Source organism: Tenrec ecaudatus, chromosome 6 (genome assembly GCF_050624435.1).
Source record: "Tenrec ecaudatus isolate mTenEca1 chromosome 6, mTenEca1.hap1, whole genome shotgun sequence".
In the NCBI taxonomy this organism is placed as follows: Eukaryota; Metazoa; Chordata; class Mammalia; order Afrosoricida; family Tenrecidae; genus Tenrec; species Tenrec ecaudatus.
In genome coordinates, this window is record NC_134535.1 from 5886069 (window position 1) to 5892241 (window position 6173).

General features: G+C 62.9%; 1 protein-coding gene across 1 annotated transcript; it reads left to right on the top strand.

Annotated features, from left to right (window-relative positions):
- The first annotated feature begins 283 nt into the window (after nucleotides 1-283).
- On the top strand, nucleotides 284-5223 carry RTL6 (retrotransposon Gag like 6). The gene has a single exon (XM_075553514.1). It carries the CDS (start codon nucleotides 927-929, stop codon nucleotides 1632-1634), a length of 708 nt encoding a protein of 235 aa, XP_075409629.1. The 5' UTR covers nucleotides 284-926; the 3' UTR covers nucleotides 1635-5223.
- Nucleotides 5224-6173: the final 950 nt, after the last annotated feature.

Sequence of the window (6173 nt, forward strand, 5' to 3'; positions counted from 1 at the left end):
CGATGCTATACAGCCTATTGCAGTAACATTCACGTTATAACAGGTCAAGCTGATGAAACATGTGTACTTAACACACACACAAATAGAGCTTTGCAGGCCAACGTGGTCCAAAGCAACATCAGAATTAAAAGTCCACGGCAGCTCAGTGGGCCCTGATTGGCTGCCGGCCACGTGGCTCCGGGGGCGGGGCCCCCACGCGCAACTTCCGGAGTGGGGCCTCGCTGGCGGCTCGCGCTCCGGGGCAGACGGTCTCCATGGCAACCGCAAGGCTCCGCGCGAGGCCCTCCGGTCGCCGCGCCAGCCCCGCCCGCACAAAGGCCGCGCGGTGGTGACTCGGCCTCGGCGGCCTGGACCCCGACCTAGTGTCGGACCCCGACCCGGTTCTGCTGGAGCCGCCGCCGCCGCTGCCGCCCGCCGCGCGCGCCTGACCCGGGCAGCAGTCGGGTCCGGCAACCCCGCGGTGACCGTCTGGGTGGCCGCGCCGGGCCGTCCGGGCCGTGGCCGCGGGAGCGGCGAGGAAGGAAGCCGCGGAGACGCAGGTACGCCAGCGCGCGGGCCCGGGCGGCGCCATTGTCGCGCGGCCGCCGCCGGTGGCGCCGCCTTTGTTCCCAGCTCGGGCTTTGTGCAGCCTGGCCCCGCGCCCGCGCGCGCCGTCACCAACACCTGCTTGGAACAAGCCTCCTTGCCTGGTTGGAGCCCGCTTGCGGCGTGCCGCGTCGCGCCGGGCGCTCCCCGAGGCACCTGCTGGGTCCCCGAGCCGCCTGCCCCACGCCGCTGCAGCCTCTGAGCTGGCCGAACCCCACCTGCGCCCCCATTCCGCTCCAGATGCACCCCTCCTTGGGGGTCATTTCCATCGGCGGTTACCCAGGCCCCCCACCCCTCGTCCACCCACGTCGTCTGGACCTGTGGCTGAGCCCTGCGCGACCATGGTCCAGCCTCAGACCTCAAAGGCCGAGGCCCCGGCGGCCAGCGCCCAGATGGAGGACGTGATGGACACGCTGACCTCCCTGCGCCTCACCAACTCGGCGCTGCGGCGCGAGGCCTCCACCCTGCGCGCCGAGAAGGCCAGCCTGACCACCATGCTGGACAGCGTCATGACCGAGCTGACCCTGCTGCGCACCCGCGCGCGCATCCCCGGCGCCCTGCAGATCACCCCACCCATCTCTGCCATCAGCTGCAATGGCTCGCGTCCCCTGACCACGCCGCCCACCTCCCTGCCCGAGCCCTTCTCGGGAGACCCCGGCCAGCTGGCCGATTTCCTGATGCAGATGGACAGATTCATGATCTTCCAGGCATCCCGCTTCCCCGGCGAGGCCGAGCGCGTGGCCTTCCTGGTGTCCCGCCTGACGGGGGAGGCCGAGAAGTGGGCCATCCCCCACATGCAGCCGGACAGCCCTCTGAGGAACAATTACCAGGGCTTCCTGGCTGAGCTGCGGCGGACCTATAAGTCCCCGCTCAGGCACGCGCGGCGCGCGCAAATCCGGAAGACTTCCGCCTCCAACCGGGCCCTGCGTGAGCGCCAGATGCTTTGCCGCCAGCTGGCCGCCGCGGGCACTGGGTCCTGCCCTGTGCACCCCGCCAACGAGGGGACTAGCCCAGCGCCGGCCCTGCCCACACGAGCCCGCCACCTCTGAGCACCAGCCTTCGCCCTGGTCGCCTCTGCAGCCCCTCAGGTAGCAGCGCACTTGCACCGAGGGGGAGGAAACCCGGAGCGCAAGAGCAGCGCCTTTGGGACATGTCCCAACAGCTTCCGCCGCCCCATTCCAGAGGGAGCCCGGCCTCCCCTCCATCATGCATACGGCCACCTCCACCCTTCCCAGTTGTCTGGGCTGGTTGTGTACCCCCGGATCTGTGGGTTGCAACCCACCCCAGCTATCCTAATGACTGCCATGAGACTTCTCCAACTTGGTCACTCCCAGAACAGCACTTTACCCCTGGGACCTCTGGCCCCTGAGGACCTGGGGCCAGGGGAGCTAGGTTTGCGGGGCTGGAAGCTCACTGTGGCCCTAGAGACTGGGGTGTGACTTCCTGCCCACCGGGGCACATTGCCTCTCGGCCACTGTACATTTCAAGGGGGCCTGCAGGCTTCAGATCTAATAGGCCAGTCCCTCTTGGCACCCAGGACCACCTCAGGGTTCAGGGAAAGGGTGAGTCTGCTGCCAGGGTCACCTCTGCCTGTGTCCTCACCCCCTCGCCGTTACAGGTGGTTCCATCCAGCAGACTCAGGGGCACCCCCACTTGAGACCCATACAGGCCCAGGGGACACGAGTATCTCAGTCTCCTGCCCTGGGGCTCCATTGGGAATGGCCACAAGCTGTCCGTGTTGTGTGTGCCCCATCCCTCCTGCCTAGTTGGGATCTGTCCCCTTTGTCACTTCTTTGTCCACTTCTGTAGCGCCCATCCCATCTCTAGGCCCAAAGCCTCTCCCAGTGTGCCCTCCCAATGCCCACTGCCCTCAGACCCCACTTTTGTGCAAGAAAGGCACTTCTTGTACGACTCTGTTGTCCTTACATGCTGGCACTTGACCCTGATTCCAGGGGACAGAATTCTTCCTCTTAGTGCTGGGCTGCCTGGGTCCTACTCCTGAGGGTGCCCCACTATATTTCAATGCCAAATGAACCCCATTCACACATCTGCCGGGCCAGGGCTTCATCTGAACCGGCCCCAATGATCCTGGCTGTCTGCCCCAGCACAAAGACATGTGTCTGGGACTCTCCCTGGCTGGGACCAACACCCATCCCTCGTCCCAAGAGTCTGCCTGGTGCTGGGCAGGGTGGCTGCGTCCCTGAAGCAACCATGGCCTCCTGAGGCCCTGGGGGTGGTTGCTGGGGTGCATGGACCACCCATGCATCGTTGACTCCGTTAGCCCAACTGCCCTGCGGAACAAGTGCCTGAACACAGCCTCGGCCTGTCCTGAGCCGACCAGCCGAGGCTGCTCGGTGCAACAGGTGCAACACGGCGCTCACCAGGCTGCGATGCTGTGCGGACGGATGGAGGGGAGGCAGGGACCTCTGATGAGTGGGGCACAGCTCGCTCATTCCCATGCACCTGTGCTGGTAGGACCGAGCCTGCTCTGTGGGGGTCTCTGGAATGGAGGTCCAGATGTGGCTGGCCTGTGGGGGTTCCCGTCCGGTGGGGTAGGAGCTCTGCCTGGTGCATACTCTGGGGTGCCCACATGGGTTTCAGGAGGTGGGAGCATGTTGGCATGTGGAGCAGTGTGTCACGGTGGCACTGCTGTGCCCACAATAGCGAGGGTCACCCCACCAAGGCTTGCCACCCTCCTTGCCCTCCTGCACCAACCACAGTGAGGGGCCCAGGCCCATCTCACTGGGAGTGGTGGCGATGCGGCTATGTCTGGTTGTGTGGCGGGTATGTGTGGGCTGGGAGTGGCGTGGGATGGCTGTGTGACCTTCTGGGTGGCTTCCGGCCCCTTTGGGAAATGAGACAGATGACAGAGGGTCAGCAGGTGGCTCCCAAGTGGACTTGGGCGACATCCTGCTAAGACAAAGTGGTTCTGATGGCAGCCCCCTTCGTCCCCAGCTAAAGAGGATGAGGCTTGTGCTCTGGGCATCCCCCAAGGGGACCACAGGGACAGGTCTCCAGCTGAAGAGGCCAGCAGGCAGGGGCCTTGAAATCTCAGATCCAAAGGGGGCAGCGCTCAGTTTAGAGCAGAGCCAGGTGGTTGGCAGTGCCCCCACAGAGCAGGGGAGGGACAGTTTCAGGCATCCCCATGATGCTGCCAGACAAGTGGGAGCATGTGGGTGACGTTGCTCAGCTCTGGGACTTCCCACAGGGTGAGGGGGCTGTGTGGCCTCCAAGACCTGATGTGAAGGTTGGAGTCTAGAACCAGAGACTGGCTGGTGGATTGGGTGACCCCGGGTAACTAGTGGCATGACTTGTGGAGACTGCAGAACGCCATCTCTTTGGCCCTTGCTGAATAGGTGATAAGGGACAAGGACTAGAAGGCACCCAACATTCCCAATGCAGGTACTCTGGGTCAGGGCACAGAGGCACCCCAGCCCCTTCCCCCCGCCCGCACCCCCAGACACACACGTACTGACCAGGAGCCCGGGCCGCCGGGCCCTAGGAGAGGGGACCTGTGGGGCAGTGTTGGGTACATCCATAGTGAGTGGAAAGGGATCAAGTCCCCTGGGGTCCCCTAGGGCACACTTGAGCCACCTTGAGGGGGGTTTGGTGGGATGAGGGCTGATTGACGGTCTTTCCCCTGCAGGCGCCCCTCAGGTCTGTACCCCCACACAGTTGGGAAGCAGGGGTTTCAGGGTGGAGGTGAAGATGGGGTTCCTTGGAAAGGGACACAGTCATACTGCTGGAGCCAACCGAAGGAGCTCCCCGCAGGGCTAGGGGAGAGCCACTGGGGGTGGAGAGGGACGTGGTGCCTCCCGCAGTGTCACCTCTCAGGGGTCCTGATGTGGTGTGGGCCCAGCCCTTCCCTTGAGTGTCACCAGCCCCGGGCCTGTGGACAAGTGGCAGCATGAGCCCGGTCTGTCCATGATAGACCCTTGCCCACATGTCACAGGGAGCCTGGAGCATGGAGGAGCTGGAGAAACGCCAGCAAACAGTTCCTTGTCTCCAAGCACCGTTGGTTTGCCCTTGGGCTTGCCCACACTTGTCACCGTTCGGCTTGTCTGCGTCTTCCTGATTCCACTTGGGGGGTGGCTGCTTGCTGTCCCTCTCAGTAGATGGACAGCTGGGTGCCCTTGGCACGCTTCCTCTGTTCTAAATAGATGCCCCTGTCACCCCACATCGTTAGTTCCCTAGGCTGGACCCCCAGGAGCAGGGCTGTGGCATGATACGAGTGTACCCACACCTGAAGCTCTTGTTACAGAGCGGGTGGGGTGAGCAAAACACAGTTGCCAGGAAGGTTTGTATCAATCTCTACTTCCACCAGCAAGGATGTCGTCCTGGTCCTCCCTCTGGCCAGGACCGGCCTGGGCATCTGGCTAGAGACTTGCTGACCATGAAGAAGAGTCTCCCGCTCTCCTAGCCTGTCTGCTGGTTTGTAGGGTCAGCACTCCTTGTCCTCTGGTGGCCTGGCCCTGCCATCTCTCCTCTCCCGGGTCTGGCACGTTTGTATGAGCTCCGTACCCATTTAAGACAGTCACCTGCTGTGAACCCTGCTTGCCTCTGCCGTTTGAACTCTGGGTGCTAACCGGCCCCTGCCTTCCTCAGCACTGCCCACCTGATGGACGGACGGTAGCTGCAATAAAGAAAGCTGGTCTGCTCTGTCTGTCTGCTTCACTGGGCCGAGAGCCGGGTCAGGGTTCTAGTCCGTCCACACATGGAATTGTGTGAACACGTGCTGACCTGTTTCTGCAGCCACTGGGGCCTGCAGACAGTTCTCTCAGTGGGGTGCCTGGTCTGCGGCCCAGTCAATATGGGATTCCAAGGGGTCTGCGAGGCCAGTCCCAGACAGGCCAGCCCAAGATTGGGACTGCAGAGAGGCTGTCTTGAAAGGTCTCCCCAAAGGACACAGGATAGCCCCGGGGCTTTCTCCCCAAGACGCTTCAAGACAGGGAAAAGCCCACAGAGTCATGCCATGTTCTTTCCCTTCCCAGCCCGGTGCCTACTCATGCTTCGAGGGCAGCCAGGGGCTGACCCGGGAGAATTTAGTTGGGGAATCTCGCCCCATTCGCCCTGCTCCCCTGCCCTTGTTTCCCCAGATGTCTGTCTGTTCCTCAGACTCAAAGGAACATGTCAGAAAGGCCTGGTTCACGTAATGCACAGGCTCCATGCCATGGATGGAGTCCATGCTAACTCACGGCGCCCTCTGTGGGTTACCAAGAACACGCAGATTGCAGTCCCAGCTTGGGACCACTCCCCCTCCCCCCCCCCCCACCCAGGGCTCCATGGTGCCTGTCAAAGAGCTTAGAGTCCGCCAGGGAAGGAGCCGGGAGCTGGAGTAGCACCTTCAGAAGAGAGAGCTCCCTGACTTGACATTGCCTCTGATACGGAGTTCCTGCGGTGCTGCAGGCATACTGGGGGACTTCCCCTCATCCACATGGGACACCCAGCCGTGGCAGGGACTCCATAGGCACCGGGTAATCTTGGAATAGTTGGGGGCCAGGATGGGAGTGGGGCATGGGAGAGTCCCAGCAGTTCTTACACGTTTTAGTCGCAGGAGCCTTTTGAGATGCTATGAACGCAAAGAGCTT